Source organism: Erpetoichthys calabaricus, chromosome 6 (genome assembly GCF_900747795.2).
Source record: "Erpetoichthys calabaricus chromosome 6, fErpCal1.3, whole genome shotgun sequence".
Taxonomy (NCBI): Eukaryota; Metazoa; Chordata; class Cladistia; order Polypteriformes; family Polypteridae; genus Erpetoichthys; species Erpetoichthys calabaricus.
In genome coordinates this window covers 212,141,905-212,157,557 of record NC_041399.2, presented here as the reverse complement: position 1 = coordinate 212,157,557, position 15,653 = coordinate 212,141,905, and the positions used below count along the sequence as shown (strand labels likewise).

Genomic DNA, 15,653 nt, shown 5'->3' with positions numbered 1-15,653 from the left:
CGTGAGGACTGAATGTTGAGAAGCGCTGATTTCAGTGAAAGTGACCAATCGATGGATCTTGGTATTGTCTGATATTTTTTAATTATTTTTTTGTTTATCATGCCTTTGTTTTAGTGAAGCGACTAAAAAGAAGAAGCCACCGAGGACGCTGATCACTGCAGATGGACGAGCGTTGAACGTAAACGAGCCAAAGTACGTAAGTCAAAAGAACCCACAGATCATTTCAGTTACAGTTAGTTAGTCAGCCAGATGAACAAAGAGAACTGTAACAGCTGCCACTAAAAGGGTATTCACAGCGTACACAAGTGGTAATGAAAGAAGAAACGAGAGGAGTGAATGTAGTGAGCAATAATTACATCATTTCATGTCGAATCATCCGATTTATCCAGAAATCCCACACACTTTGGTGTACCCATGTTATCCAGGAGACACCCAGTAAAATGATTTTGAAGCAAGACCAATAATTTCCGAGATACAGCCAGTTTTGTAAGGGGAGAGGGGTGTCAGATTTTGACGTGGCTTTATTATGTCATCAGTCTCACAAGACGAAACCGCCTAGCAACCTCAAGTTTTGCAAACCGTTGCCTTTTATAGGCTTAGCATCTAACAAAATCAAAATGTTTGGTCCGCTTGGTAAGAGCAGGCCTTGAAAAGTGAAAAAAAAAAAAATATTTTACGTCTTTGGCTTTGCCACGTTTAGGCTTTCAGAAAGCAGACGTCCAACTGATATGGCCTACTGACATTTTTTTTCCATGTTTAGATGCCCACACGGGGCTTTTCAAAAAGGTACTGAACAAACAAGAAACTGCATCAGGGTTTGACCAGCAGACCTCTCAAATGTGAAAAAAATCATTTTGGGGTCTAATGTTCAGACCAGCTTAACTCTTTTTAGGGCGTATGTTGGGGTGGTTGAGGGAGGATGTCAACATTCAGGGGCAGAAGGTGAAAAAAAAACTTGTAAACGTTGTTAAAAATCACCGTTACAATATATAGGTAGACCCTCTTTACTAGGAGGACTGTTAGACTCATTGACTTGATGTTGAATCCCTGCGTGTGCGTGAGTAGTATAGAGTAAACAGTGTTTAGAATGGCATCGACATCGGGCACGAGAGTAAAGTGAAGGCGCAAAGCAAAATCCTCCATGCGTGTTATTTATTTATTGTGCATTATTGCCGAATCGGACTCTGACTTATTGAAATCTGATTCTGATGCAAAAACGAAAGTCGGTCCCCAGCTTACGTGCCTATGGCAACGTTCGCCTGAGAGGACTACACAGACACTTATCAACCTCCATGAGCTGGAAATCAAAGACGAATCAGCTGATCGGTCTCCTGCTGATTGTAGTGCTCAGCACGCTCATGCAGCTGATGTACTTACAGCAACATTCACCCTGGGAGGACTACACAGACATAGATGCGTGGGAGCCAAGGTGGCAACTGGACTTCAAATGACATGGCGTGCTAGTGGACTCTGTGGATTACCAGCCACTCGACTACTTCAAGCTGTTTTTTTTTCCCCAGAAAGATGTCTTTCAGCTTATGAGTGATGAGACAAGCAGGTATGGGAATTTACGTACTGTAGAGGCTCATGGAACATAAAGCAGAGTGACATCTCTCCATCCATCCATCCATTTTCAATTCAATTCAATTCAATTCAATTCAATTTTATTTGTCATTTAACAGAACATCCAAGATGTGCTGCAGAACGAAAATACGATGCACAAGACTTTAATAAAAACACATAGTTAAAATCAGCCTACAATAAAATACTAAAATGCTTCATTTAAAAGACGAACGGCAGTAGGAAAACAACTGTTTTTAAACCTGGTAGTTCTACATTTCAGGCTGCGGTACCTTCTGCTTGAGGGCATGAGGGAAAAGAGTTCAGAGGCAGGATAAGTAGGGTCTCTAGAAATCCGCACAGCTCTGGCCAGACAGCGTTGTTTTGCCAAATCTTGTACATTAGGCAACGGGGCTCCAATGATCCTCTCCGCAGCCCTCACCACTTTCCTCAGTGCTTTCCAGTCCGAAGCGCTGCAGCTCTCCTGCCACAGAGAGCTGCTGCTGGTTAGCACGCTCTCTATGGTCCCTCTGTAAAAAGTGGTGAGGACTGACTTACTGAGATGGGCCCTCTTTAGCCTCCGCAGAAAGATCAAGCGCTGGTGAGCTTTCTTGATGACGGAGGAGGTGTGCAGGGACCAGGTGAGGTTGTTCGTCACATTAACTCCCAGGAACTTAGTAGACTGCACAATTTCCACAGCAGTGTTCTTAATGTAGACCGGGATGTGTATCAGCTGTTTCTTCCTGAAGTCGATGACCAGTTCTTTTGTTTTTTCGACATTCAGTATCAGATTGTTTTTATCACACCATTCCACAAATGACTTCACCTCCTCTCTGTAATCCCCTTCCTCGTCACCTCGAATGAGACCCACCACTGTTGTGTCGTCTGCATACTTAAAAATTTGGTTTGTGCTGAACTTGGCACAACAATCGTGGGTCATGAGCGTGAAGAGGAGGGGACTTAGAACACACCCCTGTGGAGAACCTGTGCTAAAGGAGATGGTATCTGATTTATTCTTTCCTACCCGTACGTACTGTGGCCTATCCATTAGAAAGTCCAATATCCAGTTTTGCATAGGTATGCCCAGTCCCAATGGGCCCAGTTTGCTGATCAAATTCTGAGGGATGATGGTATTAAAAGCCGAACTAAAATCAACAAACAACATGCGGACCATAGCGTCTCTATTCTCCAGATGTTCCAATGAAAAATGGAGTGCAATAGATATGGCATCCTCTGTGGCACGGTTGGAGCGGTAGGCGAATTGGAGTGTGTCAAAAGAGGAGGGTAGGACAGAAGTAATGTGGTCCTTGATCAGCCTCTCGAAACATTTCATCACTATTGATGTTAAGGCTACAGGGCGATAGTCATTCATGGTTGTGACTATGGGTTTTTTTGGAACTGGGATGATTTCTGAGGTTTTAAAGCAAGATGGCACAACAGCTTGACACAGAGAGATGTTAAATATATCCGTAAGGACATGTGTCAGCTGCTCCGCACATCCTTTGAGTACACAACCTGGTATCTGGTCTGGTCCCGCAGCTTTCCTTGGATTAATTCTCCTTAAAGTCCGTAGAACATCATCCGGTTCCAGACACAGTGCCTTCTCATCAGGATGAGGGGTGGCCTTCACTGGTGATGTATCATTCAATGCTTCAAACCGTCCAAAGTACTTATTTAGGTCATTCAGGAAGTTGAAGCTATCATCACAGGGGTAAGAAACTGTTTTGTAATCTGTCACAGATTTAATCCCCTGCCACAATCTTCTGCTGTTCCTGTGATCTTGAAAATGACTCTCTATTTTCTTTCCATGAGCCCTTTTAGCTCTTCTGATAGCTTTATTTAGGTTGGCTCTTGCTGTTCTAAGGGCAGCTATATCTCCAGATTTAAAAGCACAGTTTCTCACTTTCAGCAAAACTCGCACCTCAGCAGTCACCCACGGTTTATCATTTGCCCTGACGATGTTTTTGGTGACGCAGACATCCAACATTCCAACCCGCTGAATTTGAACACAGGGTCACGGGGGGTCTGCTGGAGCCAATCCCAGCCAACACAGGGCACAAGGCAGGAACCAATCCTGGGCAGGGTGACAACCCACCGCAGTGACATCTCTCTATTTATTTATATAAAAAAAGTCCTTCGACGAGACAAGACTTTTTTGGAAAAGATTTTTTCAAGTCCCGCGAGATGAGACTTTTGCCATGAGATTTTTTTCAAGTCACGCCCTCCTATCAACCATTTTCAAACAAGACCAAGGCCCTCTCACCTCTCATTCGTGTGAATGCTTTTGTGAGACACACTTCCTGCGCTCTCGGCTCTTATAAACTTTTACATTTTCCTCAATTTAAGTTCCCAATTAAAGAAGACGTATGATGTCCAAATCTTATTGAAGAATTTCATCATGCAGGGTTATCAAAAGAAAAAATGAGTACACGGGCAATCCTAGTACCGAGAAACGAAGAAGTCAAACGAATTTATGCCAAAAATGTCGATCGGTTACACGGCAAATTGGTTAAATGCGTATCAATGGACTATGCTGAAACAGTTGGTGGTGATGGTGCGGAAGATGAAAACATCAACTTACAATATCCTGAGGAATATCTACAACCGTTAACACGGTCTGGTCTTCCACCGCATGAACTACTGTTGAAAGAAGGATGTAACCAAGAAAGGTAATGTAGTACATCATCAGGGGATAACATTAGATACCAAAGGAGATCTTGATATGCCATTCGTATTAAAATGTTAACAGTTTCCCGTTAGAATAGCTTTTGTAAAGACGATTAAAAAATCTCAGAGCAATACATTCGAAAAAGTCGTTTAATTTAATAGAGAGAGAGAGAAACGAAATTCAATCACGGGCAGTTATACGTCACGTTGATGCATACAGCAATTCCCATGAAAATTAAAAATCTGTTTAAATTGTACATCTGCATCCCCATACGCGAGTGGCAGAACCACAAAGCGGCTAGTGCGTAGTACAGGCCCAGGGGTTGGCGAGTGAAGAGAGCAAGGGGCAAAGTCCCCTAGTTTGTCATAAATAAGTGTGTTATGTTGATTTGTGTATGAAACTATTGCTTTTTTGGAAAATATATTCAGCCCTGAGAGATAAGGGAATCAAAATAATTCGCCTGTGGACCCTGAGGGTCAGGAACGACAGGAGACCTTTTAGATTGATAGAAGCTTTTTATTCTTGGTGAGCAGGAGGCTGCAGCAACTGGTGCAATCAGCCTCATATTACAGGGAGATTCTCTCTTTTATAGATAGATAGATAGATCTTTATTGTCATTGTCACTTTTTACAAAGGAACAACGAAATTGAAGGTGCAATTGACTCAGTGTGAGGAATAAGAGTTAAAAAGACAAAAAGACAAGAAGAGAGAAAATAATAACAAACTAAATAGTAATAAATATACAAATTGCACTTGTTGACTTAAGGTCTATATTGCACATTGGGAGAGTGATATGGAGCAGTTTTATTCTGAGTTCAGGGCCATGATTGCTTTCGGATGAAAGCTGTTTTTAAGGCGGTTTCTCCTAGTTTTCATAGCTCTGTATCTCTTGCCCGATGGCAAAAGCTGGAAGAGGCAATGACCGGGATGTGATGAGTCCTGTGAAATGTCTATTGCTTTTTTGCGGCTTCGGGAGGTGTAGATTTGTTCCAGAGTGGGGAGGGTACAACCAATTGTTCTCTCCGCTATCCTGACGACCCTGTGGAGCGCATTCTTTTCTGAGGAAGTGCAGCTGCCGTACCACACACACAGTCCGTACGTGAGCACACTCTCGATGGAACAATGATAAAAAGCAAGGAGCAGATTTTTTGGGAGGTGGTTCTTTCTGAGAATTCTCAGAAAATACAGTCTCTGCTGCGCCTTCTTTAGCAGTCTCCTTGGTGTTGGCGCTCCAGGTCAGGTCATCCTCCAGCTCCATACCCAGAAACCTGAACACCGGGACCCTCTCCACACAGGCCCCGCCAATGATGAGTGGCTGGATGTCAGTTTTGTTTTTCCTAAAGTCAATAACAAGCTCCTTTGTTTTTTTGTTGTTGAGGAGCAGGTTATTGACTGTGCACCACTCTGACAGTCGCTCCACCACGTCCCTGTATGCCAGCTCACCCTCCTTGCCGAGATGAGTCCGACCACCGTCGTGTCCTCCGCAAACTTTATAATCTTGTTGCTATGGTGAGTGGGGACACAGTCATATGTGTAGAGGGTGTAAAGGAGCGGGCTGAGCACACAACCCTGCGGCGTCCCAGTGTTGAGGCTGAGAGCAGTGGATGTGTGGAGACCCAGCCTGACCCTCTGGGAGCGACCAGACAGGAAGTCCAGTATTCAACTGCAGGTGAGTGATGGAAGTCCCAGATCTGCCAGTTTGGACACCAGTCGTTGTGGGAGGATGGTGTTAAACGCTGAGCTGAAGTCTACAAAGAGCAGTCTGGCGTAACTCCCCTGCTGCTCCAGGTGGATCAGGGCAGCATGAAGGGCTGTGGCCACAGCATCCTCTGTGGATCTCTTTGCTTTGTAAGCAAATTGAAATGGGTCCAGGTCTGCTGGCAGGCAGGCGATGATATGACTCCGCACCACTTTCTCAAAGCACTTCATGATGACAGATGTGAGTGCCACTGGGCGGAAATCATTCAGACTGTTCGTGTTGGATTTTTTCGGCAGTGGAACAATGATTGAGGACTTGAGGCAGGATGGGACAGTGGCCTGGGACAGGGACTGGTTGAAAATCCTGGTGAAGATATCCGGCCAGTTGATCTGCACAGTCTTTCAGCACCCGTCCAGCCACACTGTCGGGTCCTGCAGCCTTCCTCGGGTTCACCTTCCTCATCACCCACCTCACCTCACACTCTTCCACTGTGAGTATATTGCTGTTGTGAACAGGCTGTTGTGATGGAGCTGCTGTTGGTGTCGCCTCAAAGCGGGCAAAGAAGATGTTCAGCTCCTCTGCCAGAGAAGCGTCTCCCTCAGCGGCCAAGGAGTTGCTGGATTTGTAGCCGGTGATGTGCTGGACACCCTGCCACTCCTGCCTGGTGTTGTTACTCCTCAGATGATCTTCTATCCTCCTTCTGTATGCTGCCTGGGCTTCTTGGATGACTCTCTTCAGGTTCGCTCTGGCTACACTGTAAAGAGCCCCATCCCCAGACCTGAAAGCAGTATTCCTAGCTTTCAGCAGACTCTGGACATCCCTCGTCATCCAGGGCTTCCTGTTAGGATAAATCCTTATGTGTCTGTCCCTGGTGACGTTGTCCGTGCAGAACCTGATGTAATCCAAGACTGCCGTAGTGTGGTACTCCAAGTCTTGGTGATAGAAAACCTCCCAATCGGTTCTCTGAAAGCAGTCTTGCAACTGTTGGGAGGCCTCCTCGGGCCATATGGTAACAGTCCTGGTCATAATGGGAGCTTGTTCCCTGAGGGGAGTATATGCAGGGATTAGAAGCAGAGATGTATGATCAGACTGGCCAAGGTGTGCTAGGGGTTTAGCCCTATAGGCCTGTCTGATGTTTGTGTACAACTTGTCCAGTGTTTTTACTCCCCTGGTTGCACACTTTATGTGTTGATGGAATTTGGGGAGAACTGCTTTCAGATCTGCATGATTAAAGTCCCCAGAAATGATGTGAACAGCCTCAGGATACTTGCTCTGTTTACTGCTGATGGTGTCATGCAAAAGCCCCAGAGCCGAGTTAGCATTAGCATCTGGTGCTATGTACACAGCAGTTAGCAGTATAGCATTGAATTCACGGGGGATGTATATGGGTCTGCATTTAATTGTCATAAACTCCACGTCTGGAGAGCAGTGTCTGGTGACTATGGTGGAATTTGTGCACCAGCTATTGTTCACATAAATGCACAGCCCCCCTCCTCTCTTCTTACCGGAGTGCTCTGTCCTGTCTTACCTGTGTGCTGTGTGGCCTGCTATCTCGATCGCCGTGTCCGGTATGAGTGGATTAAGTCACGTCTCCGTGATCAGCAATATGCAGCAGTCCCTGATGATCTTTTCCGTTGCAATCCGCAGCTGCCACTCGTCCAGTTTGTTTGCCAGCGACCTGACATTTGAGGAGAAAATGCTCGGAAGCGGTGGTTTGTGTGGCTGCTTCCTTAGCCTCACTAGCACGCCGCCTCGGCACCCCCTCTTTTGTTTACCTTCTTTGCGCCGCCGCCGGCTCCTCAAAGCTGGGATTGTAATCCACGGAGAGCTCGGTGTTCGTGCGATGTCGTCCGGAATGTTGTGGACGTGGAGAAACTCGGAGGTCGAGCAACTCTCGCTCCGTAAACCGATAGATAAAATATCCTGCCGGCTATACGTGTATTTATCCAGGCAGGGTGGAAAAAACACAATCTGAGTCGGAGAGCACACAGCCACAGCGTCTAAGCGTGCTGCCAGACCTGTTTACGTGTTTGAAGCAGAACTTATCATAACAAGCTTTAGTGATCAATACCTTATTTTGCTTAGGTATGCAATGTTTTTGCACAACAGCCTGGGGGAGAATTAGCTACATACCCAAGTCTTTAGCAATATGCACAAAATAGTTTGTTCCTCCCCCAATCTATGCGACTCTTCAATTCCACCGGGGGGGGTAAATTTTAACATTATACAAAGTTATTGTCTGTTTTTTTTTTCCTGCATTGTTATCAATCTTTAATATTGTTTTTTGTATCATTATGCTGCTGCTGGAGTATGTGAATTTCCCCATGGGATTAATAAAGTATCTATCTATCTATCTATCTATCTATCTATCTATCGATCTATCTATCTCGATCTATCTATCTCGATCTATCTATCTCGATCTATCTATCTCGATCTATCTATCTATCTATCTATCTCGATCTATCTATCTCGATCTATCTATCTCGATCTATCTATCTACTGTACCTACCTACCTACCTTAAGCAAGAGTTCAGAAACCACTCACTGCTGATTTTGTAATATAACACAGTGTTCTGTTATTATCAAGTGGTCAGCAGTTTCTTAATGATTCAAGTGAGTCCCTTAATTCTGTGTACAAAGCTTAATTCTTTTTCTGCATAAATGAGGAACAAATCATATAGAAGTAATAAATCATATAGCTCTCTGCAGCATGATTAATACAAAATACAGGCCTTGGTATTGTGAGTTAAATACTTATAATCATTACAGTTAATAATGCTTTTCTTTCTCAAGCCCTAAAAGAGTTAATGCACTGTGTGAATGTCCAGACATTTTTAAAACTATTTTTCCTCTATCCTACATGGTCCCTTCTTTCTCAAAAAACAAGTCTTACTTTTCTTATGTGAATCTTTCATTGTTATTTTCCATTCTAAACATTAACCATTTGTCAGTAATGATAATCATCAAGCTCTTTGTCACACTAACTTGGGTTAGAGGATTAATGGAAAAAAAGAAAATCGGCAAAGGCACATTAAACACCAGACATGAACAACAGCTGCTTGATTTATCCCTAAGTACGACACCCGTTATCATGAAATGTTAACATCTCGGTATTGCAGCACCTGAAGGACTATGATCCGTTTTCTGTTTCAATCCCAGTGCAGAGTGTCTGGCGTCTTTGTCTTTGAGATCAAGGTGGTTTCACTACCTACCTCTATGCCGGAAAAAATATTGTTCAGACTTGAGGACTCGGACAGCATTTCCGTAATATATAAAGCCATTTTACAGTCCCTCCCTTTCAAAGATCCCAGAGTACAGTGGGAAAAGGATCTCTCACTCAACATTTCCAAAACAGAGTAGAAGATAGCCATGCACGGAATTCACTCGAGCTCCATATGCGCAAAGCATACAATTATTCAACCCAAAATTATCTATCGAGCACATCTGTCTCGTTTAAAATTATCCAAAATGTTTCCAGGGCAAGATCCAACCAGCGAACGTTGCAATCGAGCTCCAGCCTCTCTGGGCCACATGTTTTGGGCCTGCACCAAATTATCAACAATCTGGACAGCCTTGGGGTCACAATCCCTCCTAATCTGTTAACACCTGTGTTAGGTGGGCTCACAGAGGGGCTTAAAGTGGAAAACTGTAATTACCTTTACTTCACTATTAGCACGTAGACTTATCTCGCTCAACTGGAAGAATCCTAACTCTTTTTTAAGTCAGTGGGAAACTGATGTTATATACTATTTGAAATTGGGGGGAAAAAGCAAATTCTCACTTAGAGGATCTGTATAAAACTTTTTCAAAACCTGGCAGGATTTAATCAATAATATCTTGGAATAAGCATTTAAATTTGGGAAGCAGATTCTCTACCCTATTTTTTTTATTCTATTTATTTTTTTTTTTATTTATTTATCTATTTACTTATTTTTACTAGTTTAAAGTTTCGGCCTAGCTCTCTTTCTCATGGTTGGGGGTTGATTTGTTTTGAACCTATCTCTCTATTATAAAAAAAAAAAATCATGGAAAGGAAAAACAGGGCGACAATACGTGATCTTCTCGGAAGACACTTAAAAGACCCGCGAGACGTAAACAATATCAAATAACACTCAGTCGTGTAAAGGCACGTAGCACACACAGATCCTGTGCTCTCAGCGCATATAAAGCGTATAAGGACAATGCGTTCTAGATGAAACGTCAACGAATAAGCAAAGAAGAAAGAGCAGTGCGGAGAAAAGAGACCCAAAAGTGTTGGAGAGAAAAAAAGGCAGATAAGAGATTATGAAGGCAGTGGAATTCGAAAGCTCAAACAAACGATGGCGCGATACACATGCAGAGAAAGGTAAAGAATATGAAAGCAGTAAAATTTGAAAGTATTATAGCGTCCCAGCCAGGTTGAAGCCCCCCGAAAAACAATGCAAGCAGCAATCCTGAGACAGAGATTTAACCACGCCAGGGGCCAAAAATAAAGGACAAGTAGTTTTTTACAACGTCACGCAAGACAAGGCAGTGAGACAGCATTTAAAACAAGTCCATGGACGTCTAACCTAGGAGTTGTTGGATTGGTGTTGGCAGACACACTTCATGGGCTCCCAGCTCTTAAAACGATGACAATTGACAAGCAGAACATGCAGCTCACCAGCAGCAAAAAGCCTGCAGATGATCAGAATGCTTCTAGCGTGCGTTCAGCCAAACTAACCTTGCCCCCTCACCCCCTTCACAACGCGAGCGACAGAGATGTGAAGTGGCAAAAGGACAGCAGCTGTACAGGCTTTGAAATGATCAGGCAGCGAGACAAGCAGAACAAGCAGCTCACCAGCAGCATAAAGGCAGCAGATTATCCGACGGCATCTCCTTAGCGTGCGTTTAGCTGCACCCCCTTCACAACGCGAGCAGCGTTATACGTCCTGCGAGAAAGAGATGTAACCACGCCCGGGGCCAGAAATAAAGTATTGTTGTTACAAAAATTTTAAAATTGAAAATAATGCATACAGTATGTAGCAATTCCCATGAAACTAACAATCTCTTTAAATTGTATATCCGCTAAACCAAACCCGGGGTTGGGCGAGCGAAGCCCCCTAGTTTTAGTAAAACTTATTTGTATGGAATGTTATTTGATTTTAATAAAATCAATAAAATCCAAAAAAAAAAAAAACAGATCAAGGTGGTCCTGTAGCCTGTCACTGACCGTTGTAGGCGTACCAAGCAGTGCAATGACACACTGGAATGGCACCCAACAAATAACATCACTAGGTGGCCAATGAAGAGACTGGGCAGGATGGTCTGGATGCATGAAATATAACAGGATGTCTGATTCTGCTTCACTCTTGTCACGAATCACACCAACCCAACATTTTTCATCAGACATGCACCCAACATGGCCTCCTGTAGGACAGTGGCCTAATGTGAGGGATGCATTTGATCCTTCAGGAGTGTGTGATGGTGACGGGGCAGAAGCTCAGTTGCTGCTTCAGTTCTGAACATTCAGACAGTCATTGGACTGTCATCACCAGATGACCGGCTGACTCTTGAGTCTGCTATCTTCAAGCACCAGCTACTCATTTGGCCACGGAGAATCGCATGCTCTTGTTCATATCATTTGATATGAAAAAGAGTTTGACAATTTGATAACTTACTGATTAGCATTATTGGCACTTGGCGCAGGATAGGAAAATAAACGTGGAAGATTTGCATAAGAAAAGTAAGGTTTGTGTTTGGAAAAAGAAGGGACAATCTTAATACATAATTCACCTGCCTCCTCACTCACTCACTCACTCACTCACTCACGTCCATCTGAAGCTGAATGCGCAGTCGCCCGAAAAACCTTACGAGACTGACATCCAACCCCAACATCGCGGCAGGCGGCGGATTTACGGCCGCAAAAATTCAAAGAGAAAGGTGACTTCGATTAAAGCTCTAGAGGCCTGAAAGGCGATTTCGACTACAGCTCGAGGCCTAATTACGCATTCTGATTCAATTACGCATTCATTCAATACACCTATATCAGGTTTGTGGTACTTATACTTATTACTATTCCATATTGTACTGGAACATTCATCATTCAATATCATACTATAGGCCTGGAAAATTCATCAACTAACAGTACAAGCCTGTACAGTAATGAGTAAAGCGGACTACAGTCATTACAAAACAACTTCTTTGTTACTTATCATTTGTTCTTCATACACTGCTGACACAAACTCGTGCCCGTTTCATCTTACGTTGTCGAAACGGGCTCTTTGTCTAGTGTAGAATAAATGACCAATATTGAAAAAAAAAATAATCTGCACATTCCCACTCATTGTTAGGGTGCTCTGGAAATCCAAGATGATTTTTTGGATTTGAGAAATCTGCTGTTTAAACCCTGATACCGTTACTTTTTTGTTTACAGCTTTTTCAGAAAGCCCATACAGTTATCTGAATAAGGAAAAAAAAAATCAAACGTCTGTTTTGCTTACAAATCTGTGTTTCTGAGGCCTAAACCTAGTGAAGCCAAAAACTCAAATTTTGATCAATTTGAAGGGGCTGGTTTGACCATGCAGGGTTATCTGGTCAAAATGTTTTAATTTCATCACATACTATAGTACTAGGGTGATGTACCGTGTTATACCTGTAGTGAGAAGTCAAGCAAAGTGACCCCTTTAATTGGCTAACTAAAAAGGTTACAGTAAGCAAACTTTTGAGGCAATCTCAGGCCCCTTCTTCAGGCAAGTTGGAATATAGAAACTGGAGTTCCCGGAGTTTATATAGATGGCAGGACAGATATAGCATTGGAAAACCTTTAAGTGGGTCAACTTAAATGTAAAGAATGAATAGACCTGTCCAGGCTAAGATTCATTTAGCAGAAGAGGATTACAATGTGTACAGTACAGTCAAGACCTTTTCATAAGGTGACTGTCCAACAAAGTATTTTGATGAGTTTTTCCATACAATGTAGATCTGTAGTTATGTCATCTGTAGTCATTGCCCCGAATATGTCCTCTTCCCTGATCCTTCCATTAAGGGGGTATCCTGGCTGGGCAAGGGTCCCAGCCATCTGCCACACTATCTATCAATCATATAGTGCCTTATCTGTCTATCTGTCTGTCTGTCATATAGTGCCTTTCCCACTTGTCTGTCTTTGAACTAAATCCACGTCATTGCTATTAGTACAGTTGTTAGTATTGATATTACATGGATCCAGCATCTATGTGAAGTTTGCACCTTCTTTGCTTCTCAGTGGGTTTTCCTTTAACATCCTACAAGACTGAAGTTCCATCACGTGATAAATTCTACCCTATGCCCATGTGAATTTGAGTGCAGGTGTCTGCGTGACTGGGTCCTGTGGTGTGCTGGTCCACCCTAGTGCCTCATGAACTGGCTGCCCTAAACTAAACTGCCTTCAGCCACATTTTAAATCCGTTCAGTTTGCTGGTGGGAATTTCCAGATTTTGACTGCTTATTTCCGATTGTGTTGTCACCTGTATCATTACTGTCTCTGATGCTGCCAGCATCTGGCACTAAGCAAATATTGGGCACGCTTTGTGCTGCAAAGTGAACCCTTGGGAGACATTCACTTCAGATGCTCTTTGCACCAAGGAGAACACATGACAGTCCATGAAACTCGTTATCATTCTGCGTTATCGAACTTAGTACAACACTGAGTTAATCAAAATGGGATTAACTGACAAAAAGGGAAAAACGAAATCAATAATATGGATTGTTATTCCTCTGGATGGCAAATGCACTACAAGCCATCATTAATCTGTACATGACATCTCCATGGCGAGACTGGCCTTCATGAACGGAAAGAATGATTGAAATGCCGTCAAGTCTGTTTCAAAGGTAACGGGTAGGAAAATAACCTGAACTTTGTCAAGCAACATGCAGGTTAGAATTTCACTGTGCAAATGCCAATAAACTTGAATTTTTAAATGCTTTATAGGACATACATCTTTGTCACTTTGAACCTTTGGAAAGTTACCAAACAATTAATTATAAAAGCAATACTATACACGTTGGTGCTTGTGTTTTTACATACAGCTTCTCCACTTTTTAATTTTAGCCTTATGCTGAAATTACTTTAATTATTTAAAATAATATATATATATATATATATATAATAATATGTATGTCATGGCCAAAACCCGAAGTTCGGCCAGTTCCCATTTTGGCTGAAAGGTGTGGCCAAAGACCAAATTACAAGAAATGACGAGCGTATGTGCTACATTTGCCGGCTATTTCGCGAAGTGGCGAGAACTCCCTGGCCAAAATTCGCTGATGTAAGACTGTCCACTCAAGGTGCGAAGATGCTTAAAAACTTTCAGATGCAGATTCAGAAGTGAGTTTTCCATTCTGCGTAAGAAACTGCTCAAGGCGTATCTTGTTCAGAAAGCAGTTGCCACTTGAGATGGCCTTCCCGTCGCCCAAACACTAACCTTAACATCAATAAAATGTTGCCCCATGCATATATTTTTGTTTTTCTTGTCTGTTTGACAGAGTGGATTTCTCCTTGACTGAAGATGATGACCAAAATCAGATTATCCTGGATTTGGCAATCTACAGGTGAGACTGAGGTTGTGTGTCCTTGCGTCTGTGTGGGCTTTCCTGTACCTGTTTATTTTTTTTATTTTGTTAAAATGAATCAATACAATAATTTTATATACATAACTTAATTAAGCAAGTATGTGATAGTACAAATAAAATTCTTATTTTTATGATCACCTGTCTAGAGGCAAGTGTGTTTAGGGGAATATGGGGCCGATGGAAAATGATGGATATGTGGTAGGATTGAACAGGGCATTCAGAATTGTAATGTAGGCCCTAATGAGTCAGTAAACCATTCAAGCATCAAAATCAGAACACAAACTAGAGTTGTAGTCAAAAGTAATGCTGCAGACTTTTCAAACTAACTTGTTTTCTTTACCACCAACCAACACTCATCTTCCTCATTTTGTAAAGAAACCGATCCAAAACTTGCAAGTTGTGCACAGCCATCTTATATAGGTGGGTCAAAATGACATAATGTGTTAAGTGACTTCTGTATCACATGACTGGCAATAGGCAAATCAACCGATTTACAGCCGACACAAATGAAGTATTATAAATAGCAAAGGGGCACACGGCGTAAAATGGGTTGAAACCCTTCAGCATTGGTCTTCCTCATTTTGTATGTACAATAAGAATTTCTTAATACAAGTGACTGGTATTACTTGAGTAAAGAGAAGTACTTGAGGACTAGAAAGTTACAAATGTAAATCCAGTCGTCAAAAAGGGAGACAAAATGGATTCTGGTAATTACAAACCAATAATTCTTTCTTCTGTGCCATGCAAAATTATTTGATTTTGATTTGGTATACTTTATGGAAACTTTGATAAGAAACCAATTTGAAAAATACCTTTATGAAAATAATATACTAAATTACAACCAGCAAGGGATTATGAGAGTAAGATCTTCCCAGACCAATATTTGTATTTTTTTGAACATGCGGCTTAGTTGACAAAAGCAAAGCATACGACAGAATTACAATAGACATTTTAAAAAAAAAACTTTGATTCAGTCCCACTCCAAAGCTTTAATTGAAACTAGAAGTTGTGGGCATCAGAGGTTCCTTGAAAACTGGATCACTGGTAGTAGACAAATAGTCCATCTACGAGTAGAATGGGGTGTGATCTATCTATCCTGGGACCGTTAATTTTTCTGATTTATATTAATGATGTTGATTCCTTATAGTTATAAAACTT

The 15,653-nt window shown here is 42.4% G+C and overlaps 1 protein-coding gene and 1 long non-coding RNA gene across 3 annotated transcripts in view; both read left to right on the top strand.

The window, feature by feature from the left end:
* LOC127528393 (uncharacterized) overlaps nucleotides 1-15,653 on the top strand; it is a 104,431-nt gene that overhangs the window by 41,663 nt on the left and 47,115 nt on the right. The gene's annotated exons all lie outside the window — the stretch shown is intronic.
* dnaaf11 (dynein axonemal assembly factor 11) overlaps nucleotides 1-15,653 on the top strand; it is an 82,154-nt gene that overhangs the window by 26,869 nt on the left and 39,632 nt on the right. Inside the window, exons 7-8 of the mRNA XM_028790886.2 lie at nucleotides 115-192; nucleotides 14,409-14,474. Of these exons, the coding sequence (XP_028646719.2) occupies nucleotides 115-192; nucleotides 14,409-14,474 (144 nt within the window). The remainder of the gene's footprint in view (nucleotides 1-114; nucleotides 193-14,408; nucleotides 14,475-15,653) is intronic.